The sequence below is a fragment of the Balaenoptera musculus genome, chromosome 21, assembly GCF_009873245.2.
Source record: "Balaenoptera musculus isolate JJ_BM4_2016_0621 chromosome 21, mBalMus1.pri.v3, whole genome shotgun sequence".
Taxonomy (NCBI): domain Eukaryota; kingdom Metazoa; phylum Chordata; class Mammalia; order Artiodactyla; family Balaenopteridae; genus Balaenoptera; species Balaenoptera musculus.
In genome coordinates, this window is record NC_045805.1 from 9,495,163 (window position 1) to 9,507,374 (window position 12,212).

General features: G+C 38.5%; 1 protein-coding gene across 1 annotated transcript in view; it reads left to right on the top strand.

Moving 5' to 3' along the window:
* CSMD1 (CUB and Sushi multiple domains 1) overlaps nucleotides 1-12,212 on the top strand; it is a 1,821,542-nt gene that overhangs the window by 1,329,004 nt on the left and 480,326 nt on the right. The window contains exon 10 of the mRNA XM_036838958.1: nucleotides 2,553-2,674. Coding sequence (XP_036694853.1) covers nucleotides 2,553-2,674 — 122 coding nt within the window. The remainder of the gene's footprint in view (nucleotides 1-2,552; nucleotides 2,675-12,212) is intronic.

A 12,212-nucleotide genomic window follows, 5' to 3' on the forward strand; every position in this document is an offset into this window, starting at 1 on the left:
GAGTTAAATCATATTATTTAAGCCTATCAACCTACTCAAAAAATACATCAACAAATATCTATGGGGTAACTGTTGAATGCCAGGAATTGTTCTGATTGTTGAGGTTTATACAGGGAGGAAAAAAAAACAAACAAAATCCCTGCCCTGAATATTCCCACATACTTCATTTCAGCTGATTATTTTGATGGCTTGATTAAAAGTATGGGTAGAAAAAAGAGTTAAAAAGTTAATTTATTAGGAAAAGGTACTGCAAAAATAGGGACATAGTTCTAAGAAAACGAAAAAATATTTTATGTATTAATTTGACAAGTTTTGGTGAGAAATACTTCTGAAGGGACTGGATTCATAACTTGTTCTGTGTGAAACACAGTACCATGTATGCAGGAAAATGTAGAAAATGTGCTGGTTCCCTATGTAAATTTTACTAATAGTTATCTCACTAAAAATATAATCACTAAAAATCCTATCTCCCCAAACAGTGGGTAAGGTGAATTTCATGAAGAGCTGGGAACCAATTTTAATAAGTCAAGTTGAGGTCAAGCTTCAAAGCAAACAACTAAGACCCAGGGCCATTGACAGGCTGTCAGATTTGGTGAACTTTCCAGCAGAGTGACAGCTGGGGCTGATGATTGGATGAATACAAATTGTCTGTGGTAATGTAACACATTAGTTCCCCACTGCACACATTCTTCACATGTCTTTTTTCAAAGTTTGAGATGCTTAGGATGGCACTTTGATAATATTACTTTAAAACTAGTCAACAGATATTTATTGAGTAACACTCTATGTTTCTGTCAGCTCTTCAGTGTGAAATTTCACAAAGTAGGGTAACACAAAGGTATGATAACTCAAATTTTATTGATAACTTTTCTTCTAAGTTTCTGTAATTAATACCCGTAATATTAGAGGGCTTTAAGAAAATTTCGGATCTGAAGTTCATGATCCTCTCGAGAATGTGTTCCTAAAAGCAGACTCACTGGAGAGGGAAATCATACAGCACAGGTGTGTGTGCTTGTGGGCTCTGCTCTGTTCAATGACCTTTGGAGCCAAAACACGCCTACTGGGTTTTGAAAACCAGGTGACACTTTATCCATATTTATTAAAAAGTGTTGTTCATCTGGAAAGCAAATGCCAATATTTTAAAAGCTAACTTTCATATGTTTTTATTAATCAATGTAGAGTAGATTAATTCTTAGCTAATTATTTTCATAGTAAGTATCAAGTACCTGAAATGTTGTGTAAAGTCAGCTTCCCACATTTTTTACGTCAGCAACTATCAACATTAGATATGGTGTTGAGGATATGCAGATAAGTGAGGGAAGGATGCTTTCCCAAGGTCAAGGGAACCACAACCTTGTTGGAAAGAGAGATCTGTACATTGACAATTACAATACTAGGAATAGGCATTATCGATATTATTGCTGTATCAATGTAAATGGAAGAGAGAGAGATATTCCTGGAGGGCAGTTAGGGATTTCCCCATTAAATGGTTTCTGTGACTCCTCCCCTACAACCTGGCCCTTGGGGGTCAGAATCCTGTTCTCTTGTAGCTCAGTCTCTTAGGACAATACCTGACCTGCTCAGCCAACAAAAGGAAGGAAGGAAGGGTGGGTTATGAATAAAATCTACTCTTCGGTGGACAGCAGTTTAATCAGTTCGTGTGATATGATATCTTAGGAAAATGAACCTGAGCTTCTCTTGTATTAGTTCTTATTTGTGAAATTAGTTTCTTCTGCTCTTTTCTCAAACCCAGTTTAAATTATTAATGTTAAGAGTGGAGTTCAGGCTGACATGTGATTTACAAAATTGTGTATTGATTTTTTAAAGGCTTCTTTCTTAAAGTGGAGGTCAGTTGAAATATTTTTATATTCAAAACTTAGTCATTCTTATTGGGTTATGTTACTTCCGTGATTTACTTGGTCTTTCATTTTTAAGGTATTTTCTTTTTCCTTTTAGAGCCACCGTTTCTATTTCTTCACAAATTCAACTGTATTTTAAGTTCTTATTTGCATTGTGCTATAAGGAAATTGGTACAGTTTGTTACAGAATACAATGATACAGTGTAAAACTTGAGAGGAAATTTAAATATCATCTGTTCCACCATCTTTGAAAAGGATGAAGCTGCGGGGGGTCGGGATTACTGGTTCAAGGTCATATCGTGTAGGGCATAGTTGAGACACTAACTCTGGTGTCCTGAATTCTTATTGCACTGCGTGCAACCAAAGGTCTCTACAGACCGTCTCTGAGTCAGAATGGCGCTTGAAATGGACTAATTTGATTTGACATTGTCCATGGTGCTATTGTAATTAAGTCATTCTGTGAATGGCAGTGCCTTGGGAAACATAATATAATAAAGAGTTCCAGGTAAACGTTGCAGATACCAAGCAAGGGTCCTGAAGGCTGAGTAAAATCTACTTGCCAACTTGAGTTCACAAATAGCTTTTCATTACAATAAATGCTAGATACATAACTTGAAGTTCCATGTATATCTTGTGTCTTCAGCACACAGATGAAATCCTGTGGAAAATAATATCATCTCTATGTACTTCTAGCTAGAACGTGTGGATCAAATCTGCGTGGGCCCAGTGGTGTCATTACCTCCCCTAATTACCCAGTTCAGTACGAAGACAATGCACACTGTGTGTGGGTCATCACCACAACAGATCCAGACAAGGTAAGGCTCTCATCTTCCCCCTCTGCGTACCTGATGAAATCAACACTCTGCCTGGGCAACTGTTTACAACGAACAACCTGGTGAATGTCATGCACCCTTAAATTTTGTTGTTTTAATTGAAAATCTGCTGCTGCATTGTGTGTGTATCTGTCTACATTTGTTGCAAAGCCAGTTTTAGATTCAATTAATTCTTAGTGAGTATTCTCTCAGTGTGCTTGCCTCCTACTGGTTCTGGAGGTTATGTTTACGCTCTTTTTTTTCCAGTTTTATTGTGATGTAATAGTTGACATATAACATTGTATAGTTTAAGATGTACAACGTAATGATTTGGTGTGTGTTTTTAAATGATCACCACAATAAGTTTAGTTAACATCCATCACCTCACACAGTTACACGTATTTTTTCTTGTGATGAGAACTTTTAATATCTACTCAGCAAAACTTGATGACTGATGGGTGGAAGGTGTGGAGTAAGGGGTGAGGAGCCATGGGCAGGTGGTTTTGATTCTCTTGCTTAACATTGTGTCCACATGGCTTCAAGTGCAGGTGCTGTGAGGGGGGAGGAGGAGGAGGAATCAAGAATGGCTTTGGGGTGTGTGGTGAAGCCCTGACCAGAATGGGCACAGGGTCTAGCTTCCTTGGGGAGTCCTGGTGGACATGCGCTGTCCTTGCATAATTACTGATGATAATGCCCTTCTTTATTCTCCTAATTATTCCTGATTGGAGCAATAGATTCTAAGTTCTCCCTACCTCGAACCAGGGAAAGGGCCTCAGAAACCAGTCTTTTATGGGAAGAGATGATGAGTTTGGCTCTAGGCATAGTGAGAGTGAGGTGCCTGCTGTATCTCCAAGTGGGTCTCCCTGGTAGAGGTCAATTCGGAATTCCCAGGTGTTTCCTTAGCTGCTGAAACCTGGGATGTGTGTGACATCATGCAGAGGAGACAGAAGGAGCCAAAGAGAATCCTGATGGTGGCATCATCTTTCTCTCAGGGCCAGCTGGAGGGTGGACTTGGCTCCACTGTCATGAATGGTAGTGATCTTGCAACTAGAAGTGCCACGTAGAGTTTTAAAATACTAAACTCTTGTATGGATGAAGTGGGATACCCTGGTGTTCCAACAGGGAAAGGAGTGGCTCCAAACTAAATCGTCAGGGGATTTGTATAACTCCCTTCCAATATTTTAAAAAATCATTTAAATCCAGATTACATATGGGATAATCATAAATATTTTCCTATATGGAACATATGCCTGTATATCTGTGTTTCTATTTCTTTCCAATTGTCAACTGAAAAAAAAGCACAGCCTAAAAGTTGAGGATTAGTTTTATTTGGCAGATGTACTGAGGACGTAAGCCCAGGAGACAGCCTCTCATATAGATCTCAGGGACTGCTCTGAAGAGGTACGGGAGGGGCCAGGATATAACGGAGGTTTTGGGAAAAAACAGGCAGTCGGACATCCAAAGATCCCTGTTAATAAGAGAAAACCAGACCTCTCAAGTTGAGGAATTTAGCGCTTTTCTATGTGTGGGAAGATGCAAGAGTCTGGGCTCAATGAAATCATTCCTTTGATACGCACCTCAACTGTCTAGGGCCAGTGTCCTGTTTTTCTCCAGCCTGAACCCCCTCAGGGTGCAGAGGCTGGTGGCTTGACGGCCACAACATCCTTTGTTTACTGATGCAGCAGGCGACGTTCTTCATCCACACTGTACGTACTGGAATAATTGATATCTCTGTGCAAATAAAGGAAGCTTAGAGTTCCCATTGTCTCAACCCTTTACCTGACAGAGAGGAAGCTGAGACCCAGGGAAGGTAAGATTGCACAGCTACTTACTCTTATTGAAGGATAAAAACACATGTGCTCTTTGCACTGCACTGTGATAGCCTCTTCGTTAGCTTTCTTCCTCCCTAAAGAAGAGTTATTTCTTTTGTAGCTATCTATTCCATTATCACTTTGACGAGAACCACAAGGAAGTGAAATAATAGGTTATTCAGTGCGTCAATAGGATATTCTTGGCTGTAGATAATAGAAGAGCTGACTAAAAGCCAGAAGTTTTAGGGAAAAACTATTTCATGCAGAGCCAGGGAGATTCCAGGTTTAATTCAGGAACTCAGTAACTTTGCTGAGGGCTCAAGTGTTTGCCTTTCTTTTCTGCTTGGGTCTCCAGAGCAGTGATAACATCCCCCTCAGGTCACAAGATGCTGCCACACCATCACATTCAGTGTTCAGTGAAGAAATGTGGCATGTCTTTCTTAGAAATGGTAGGAATTCTCTAGAAATTCCCAGAGGCTTCCCTTCTGGTCCAATTGAGTAAAATGTCCACAATCCGGATCATGGACAGCCTGAGGAAAGAACCATCTGGAAGCCAGAGAAAGGGCCAATGGTTATGGGTAACCAGTCATGTCTGTCACATGCAGACAAGTAAAAAGGTCAAAGGAAGAGATTTTGCTTATCACCAGATTGATCTTTTGCTTTTCAAATGTTTCAGATCCCATTATAATCCTGTTTTACCAGACACCAGTGGACTAAAATTAGTTAAAACTCATTAAATATGTCCTTTGATGTTTTGAAGTTGATTTTTAAACTTGGCCAAACTGCAAAGTGACAAATGAAATTTATGCAGTTTGGGTTTATACATTTTTCTCGTTATACAAGTTCACTTTTCTCTCTCATGTTTTTGTACATTTACATAGATTTTTCTAAAGACTTCATACATATTTTATTGACTCTGAACACGTAACACTTCACAACTTAAATTTCAGGAATTTTGTGTTATACTGCTTCAGAAAATTCTTTGCCTTCCTTTATTTATTTTGTTGAAATGTTCAGAGAAGAACCAAGGCTTCCAGTTGATAGACTAACACACTGTTCTTCTTACAAGAGCACTACTTAGTCACCTGAAGGCATCTCAATTAAGCAGAATTACCATCCAAATTAAGCAGCAGCCATTGCCATTAAGTATAATTAGGCTTAATTTGATTCCTTGGGAGACAGTCCACATAAGGGGGTTTCCCGATGAAGCGCATGGTGATGAAGGTATATTACATATTCAGCATAAGAGAAAAGAACAGTTATGTAAAGGTTTCCAGACAGTGACTCCTGCTAGAAGCATTAACAGGATTCTAGATAAGAAGTTGTTGGTATACCTTAATTTGTTGTTTAACATGCTTTGTAAACTTTAAGAAATAAGATTGAATAGAAATCTAAAATCAATTTCCAAATTGATGAGTCAATGAGAGATTAGTTAGTAAACTCCTCTTTTTTTGAAAGATTAACCCTCTCATGATGATTTATACTCTTTCCTGGTCTTAGGTCTGCTTTGACCATTATATAACCAAGTTCCCTGTGTCAGTTTATACCAAGTGGTAACATAAAAGGGCTGATAGAAAGTAATTATTGTGGGAAGTTCATTGTGTCTCTTAGTAACGTATGTTACAATTTATAGTACTGAGGGATGTCAAGTTAAAAGGAATACTAGAAATCCATTCACTTACATATGTTTATATATATACATATATAATTATCCTAGTGTATATTATATTAAAACACATTATATATAATGCATATTAGAATTATATGTATTAATATAATGTGTATTATGTGTATTATATTAATATGCATATATTAGGAGAACCTGATATGTAGGCAGAAAGTTGAAAAAAAAAAACAAAGTTCCTCAAGAAGATTCAATTTAGTGGAGAAGCAGGTTTCTAAAACAATTGTTCTTGCCGAACTAGTCTAGTAGAAATTCAGTAAAAATTAACACAGTAATAAGATATTTATTAATATATTTTATTGTAAACACATTCAACAATCCATATTTTCTCAGGTAAAACTCTTGAGGAGTCCTGTGACCAAATTCCCTAAAAGTAATAGGTGGTTAGTGAACCACAGATTATGGGAATTACTAGCAAATGCTCACAAACGTTTATCCCAGGGGTTTTCGTTGAAAGGATTAAACAGGAAGACAGCTTTCCTTGGAATCCTTTGATATATGCATATATGTGTGTGTGAGTGTGAGTGTTTATTTTTTTCTCAAATACATTTTGTGCTGGCATAATTTTAGTACCTAATTTTAATGTGAGCTCCTCAGAGTAGTATTCTTTTGGTGTTAAACTCAGGATTGAAGTGATTTAAGACATTTGAACATTGTCTTATGTAGTTCGTCCAGGCTGCTATAACAAAATATCACAGACTAGGTGGCATACAAAAAACAACCATTTAATGTCTAATGGCTTTGAGCCCCAGTACTTCCTTACGGTGTTAACAGCACCCACCTTCGAAGGTTGTTGTGAAAAGTATAAAATCAGTGTAAAACACCTAAAACGTTGTCTTCCAAGTACTAAGACAAATACCTCCTTCCTCCTCTTCCTCCCCTTGCTCCTCCCTCTTTCTCCATCTCTTCCTTTTCTTCCCTCCTCCTTCACCTCCTCCTCCTTCTCTTTATTATTATTCTTAATAATAATAAAGCTAGATTCAAAAAGACATAAATGGAACCCTGAATGGCAGGTAAAGGGTTTAAATGTGATGCTAATGGCCCAGGGTGTCAGTGTAGGGCACGGCATGGAGGGAAGGAAGGATATTATAATGCACATTATGTCTTAGAGACCATTCTGCCCACAGTCAGATGGACAGATTTGAAGGGCACAAGATGGAAGCAGGAAACCTCAGGACTTTATTTTAATTATGAGACAATATGAACCTAAATCAGCACAACGGCATCAGACTTGGAGAGAAGAAAATGGATTTGAGAGATGTTTAAGAGATGGGTAACCAGTCACAGCAATTTATACATTTATATTGCACCTTTGATTTAATGAATAACTCAACATCTAAAGACAAATAAGAAAATTTGCTTTATGTTCAATGCTTTTAAGAAAATACAGCTGTTTATCAGAGTCCTTTTGGGGGAAGGAGCATTGACTTCTTTTATTATTCAGCGGATTTTGTACATAATTTGAAGTAACAAATTCATACAGATACAGAAAAGGCATTCATTTCAATTTACAACACTTTAAGCTGTTTAGAAATGGAATTTGAATAGATATAGTTCAATACACTTTCTTTTCCCATTAGGGGAGTCACAGATTGGTGGAGAAGCAGAGACTAGACACCACTGTCGGCTATAACACTGCACTAAGCATCCTTGTGTTTCCCTCACAGACACCATTCCAGCCCAAATGCCATGATGGGGTCTGTTTACTTTTCTTGTATGTCACTGAACTCTGCCAGGAAAGTTGGGTTCCTTGCCAGCTTCCCTTCACTGCACGTTAGGGGCTCCCTTGTATTCTTCTGGGCCGTCATCCTTCATCTTGTGTTATTGATTCATTACTTCGTCCTTGTCAACTCTCCAATATATTCCCCTCTCTGTACCAGCCCTTTTGTTGTCAGCGTCCTCCCCATCATCACTATTTAATATTTGCAGACTCTTTCATGAACTGAGTTAGGGTCATGTGACTTTCCTTCTCAGGTCTCTGGACTTTCCCTTCCCAACATCATTTCTTTTCTGTCACAGCGACACCTGCACTCTCTTCATTTTGCTCAGCTCTGACTCTTGACTTCTTTAGCCAAATTTACTTATTTTTATATCTCTTCTTGGCACTCAAAAGACAATAGAAAACAAGGTGTGTGCTTTTGATTTGCTTGCATTTTAAGCCAAAACCTGAATTACAGACACATGCACACTCACATACACACATGTGTATGCATGTGTATGCGTACACACACGCACACATGATGGAGACAGCATCAGCAGTGTGCAGACTGCAGTACAGAAGTGAAGAACGACTGCGGAGAGGCAGACACAGGCTTTGTGTGTAGCAATAATTGTATGTCCCCATATGCCCAGAAGAATGATGCTTGGTCCTCAGGACAGAACGGTGGAGAAGGTTTTATATTTGTTTGTTTCTTTTCTGTTTTCTGTAAGTGGTGTGTGTGTGCTTTATGATAAACGGAGACAGGAATATCCATTTTCTTTGAGGCTCTGAGGTTCCCTAGTTAATTCTTCTGTTCCTGGTTAACTTTACACATCTTAGAAGTGGTCACCTTTTATTTTTCTTTTAATATGTATCACCTACTCACCCTTTGCATTTATATACATTTCCTTTCTTCTTTTCAGTGCTCTTCTTATTTAACACAATAGTAATTATTACAAGTAGCAAAACAAAACGTATTCATTCAGCAAATTTTTGAGCCACACACTTTTTTTAAAATATATTTATTGGAGTATAATTGCTTTACAATGTTGTGTTAGTTTCTTCTGTACAAGAGAGTGAATCAGCTATGTGTATACATATATCCCCATATCCCCTCTCTCTTGCATCTCCCTCCCACCCTCCCTATCCCACCCCTCTAGGTGGTCACAAAGCACCAAGCTGATCTCCCTGTGCTATGCGGCTGCTTCCCACTAGCTATCTATTTTACATTTGGTAGTGTATATATGTCCATGCCACTCTCTCACTTTGTCCCAGCTTACCCTTCCCCCTCCCCGTGTCCTCAAGTCCATTCTCTACGTCTGCACCTTTATTCCTGTCCTGCCCCTGGGTTCTTCAGAACCATTTTTTTTGTTTGTTTTTTAGATTCTGTATATATGTGTTAGCATACGGTATTTGTTTTTCTCTTTCTGACTTCTCTCTGTATGACAGACTCTAGGTCCATCCACCTCATTACAAATAACTCAATTTCATTTCTTTTTATGGCTGAGTAATATTCCATTGTGTATATATGTGCCACATCTTCTTTATCCATTCATCTGTTCATGGACACTTAGGTTGCTTCCATGTCCTGGCTACTGTAAATAGTGCTGCAGTGAACATTGTGGTACATGTATCTTTTTGAATTATGGTTTTCTCAAGGTATATGCCCAGTAGTGGGATTGCTGGTTCATATGATAGTTCTATTTTTAGTTTTTTAAGGAACCACCATACCGTTCTCCATAGTGAGCCACACAGTCTTGTAGATAATTGGGAAAGAGTTACGAACAGAGAGCTAGGTCTCAAGCAGAGCAAGGTCTGCTTGCATGGAGATGCCACAGCAGAAGGAAGAGGGAGAGACTCAGCCAACAGCCCAACTCAATAAAATATATTCAACTGGTGACCGGGAATCTCATGACAATGAAACAGGATGGAGAAATCATTTATTGCGGATATTTAGACATTTATAAAATAAAGTTAAACTTTGTATGATGCTTACCACCTAGACGTAACCCAGACGTATATTTTTGTTTTAATATATGGTCTTCTGTTTTTTAATGTACACACATCCTGATTTAGCAAAAAATGAGGTCACACTCTAAAAGCTTTTATGTCACCCTTTTAAAGGACAAAGGGAAAAGTGTCCACAAGTAAAGTGGAGGAGGCTGTGTGTTTTTTTTTTTTTTCTTTTTTTACGATTAGGTTGGCGAAAAATTTCCTTTGGTTTTCAAGTAAAAATAAAAGACACATTTTTCATTTTCACCAAGAACTTTATTGAACAATGTATTCACCCTTTTGTTCCATTACCTTCTGCCATCTTTCAGGAAACTTCATAATTCCATCTTCCCAAAATTTCTTATCTTTTTGAGCAAAGAACTGTTCCAGGTGCCTTTTACAGCCTTCCAGAGAATGGAAATTTTTTCCATCAAGAGAATTTTGTAAAGACCGAAATAAATGGAAATCTGAAGGTGCAATGTCTGGTGAATACGGTGGATGAGTCAGAACTTCCCAGCCAAGCTGTAACAGTTTTTGCCTGGTCATCACAGAAACATGCGGTCTTGCATTATCCTGTTGCAAAATTATGCATTTTCTGTTGACTAATTCCGGATGCTTTTCGTTGAGTCCTGATTTCAGTTAGTCTAATTGGGAGCAGTACTTGTTGGAATTAATCCTTTGGTGTTCCGGAAGGAGCTCATAATAGAGGACTCCCTTCCAATCCCACCATATACTCTATACTCAACATCACCTTCTTTGGATGAAGACTGGCCTTTGGTGTGGTGGTGGTGGTGGTTCATTTCGCTTGCCCACGATCTCTTCCGTTCCATGTTATTGCACAGTATCCACTTTTCATCGCCCGTCACAGCTTGTTTTAAAAATGGAACGTTTTTGTTATGTTTAAGTAGAGAATCACATGCGGAAATACGGTGAAGAAGGTTTTTTTCACTTAACTTAGGTAGAACCCAAACATCAAAGTGATTAACACAACCAAGCTGGTGCAAATGATTTTCAAAGTTTGATTTGGATCTTTTGAGTGTGTCGGCTGTCTCCTGCACGGTATAACGTTGATTGTTCGATTTGATCGCTATCAACTTCAACTGGTCTACCTGCCCATGGAGCATCATCCAGCGAGAAATCTCCAGCATGAAACTTCGCAAACCACTTTTCACACATTCAGTCAGTCACAGCATCTTCTCCATACACGGCACAAATCTTTTTTTACGTTTCAGTTGCATTTTTACCTTTCTTGAAATAATAAAGCATAATATGCTAAAACAATTGCTTTTTTTCTTCCATCTTCAATATTAAAATGGCTACACAAAAATTCACCAATTTTGATAAGTTTTTTTTAAATGCACGCTGATATGACAGCTGTCACAATACAGTCTAACAAAATTGTTTTGAATGAAGTTAAAGAGAACTAAGCGCTACTAGAGCCATCTTACGGAAAAAAAACAAACGAACCTTTTGGCCAACCCAGTATCTTAAATTGGAAATAGCTTACCTTCATACTCTAAGCATTTCAACTGAAGGCAGGAGAAATGGTCAAATCTCCCAAAATAGAGGAAAAAAATTCCACAAACAGTAATAGATTTGTGTGACCAGTTCATGACTTGCTCAGAGCTAAAATTAAACTTTGTATCTTATTTATTTATTTATTTATTTATTTATTTATTTATTTATTTATTTATTTATTTATGGCTTTGTTGGGTCTTCGTTTCTGTGCGAGGGCTTTCTCTAGTTGCGGCGAGCGGGGGCCACTCTTCATCGCAGTGCGCGGGCCTCTCACTATCGTGGCCTCTCCTGTTGCGGAGCACAGGCTCCAGACGCGCAGGCTCAGTAGTTGTGGCACATGGGCCCAGCCGCTCCGTGGCATGCGGGATCCTCCCAGACCAGGGCTCGAACCCGCGTCCCCTGCACTGGCAGGCAGATTCCCAACCACTGTGCCACCAGGGAAGCCCACACACCTTTCTTTTAATGGTGCTCACAATGGAGAAATGGAATTATTATTATTTTTATTAACAGCAGGCATATCCAGCACCTGCTTCACTGTTTTTGTGGCTTCCTCGAAGTCAATGGAGTGATTTTGAATTTTTCTATTTGTAACATTTGTTTTGCTGTTGTTGAGAAAAAGACATTTTATTTGACGCGTTTTACTAGAGGACTGAACCAATTATATCATCTCACAGGATCCCTTCTAAATTCTCACATGATGAACAAGAGCTCGTAATTAAATATTTCATGTTTATAAAATCCATTTAGGGCACTTATGATTCTGAATCATTCCAGTATCTGGTGGGTATTGTGAATAGTCTTATGTACACTGTATATTTGGAATAATACAGATTTTGA